This window comes from Sinocyclocheilus rhinocerous, unplaced genomic scaffold (assembly GCF_001515625.1).
Source record: "Sinocyclocheilus rhinocerous isolate Xijiao unplaced genomic scaffold, SAMN03320098_v1.1 scaffold601, whole genome shotgun sequence".
In the NCBI taxonomy this organism is placed as follows: Eukaryota; Metazoa; Chordata; class Actinopteri; order Cypriniformes; family Cyprinidae; genus Sinocyclocheilus; species Sinocyclocheilus rhinocerous.
The window spans coordinates 922,441-922,725 of record NW_015656605.1 but is presented as its reverse complement, the minus strand read 5'-3'; the positions used below and the strand labels follow the sequence as shown (position 1 = coordinate 922,725).

Sequence of the window (285 nt, the reverse complement as noted above, 5' to 3'; positions counted from 1 at the left end):
CAGACACAGAGACAGACACAGCGACAGACACACACACACACACAGCAGTGAGCTGACAGCACGGGTTTTGAGCCCAGGCCAGAAAGAGCACACGTGTTGAGTCACCTCGTGCATCTCCGCGATCCTGCCGGTGTAGTAGAGCACTCTCTCGGTCAGTGTGGTCTTCCCGGAGTCGATGTGCGCAGAGATGCCGATGTTCCGGATCCGCTCGTTCGGTGTGAAGCCATTCGAGCAGGAGCGACAGCTGATCAGCACCTGAGACACACACACACACACACACACACA

The 285-nt window shown here is 57.2% G+C and overlaps 1 protein-coding gene across 1 annotated transcript in view; it reads right to left on the bottom strand.

Moving 5' to 3' along the window:
* The window catches only part of gfm1 (G elongation factor, mitochondrial 1), a 21,649-nt gene that overhangs the window by 20,673 nt on the left and 691 nt on the right, over nt 1–285 (bottom strand). The window contains exon 2 of the mRNA XM_016528112.1: nt 106–255. Within this exon, the coding sequence (XP_016383598.1) occupies nt 106–255 (150 nt within the window). The remainder of the gene's footprint in view (nt 1–105; nt 256–285) is intronic.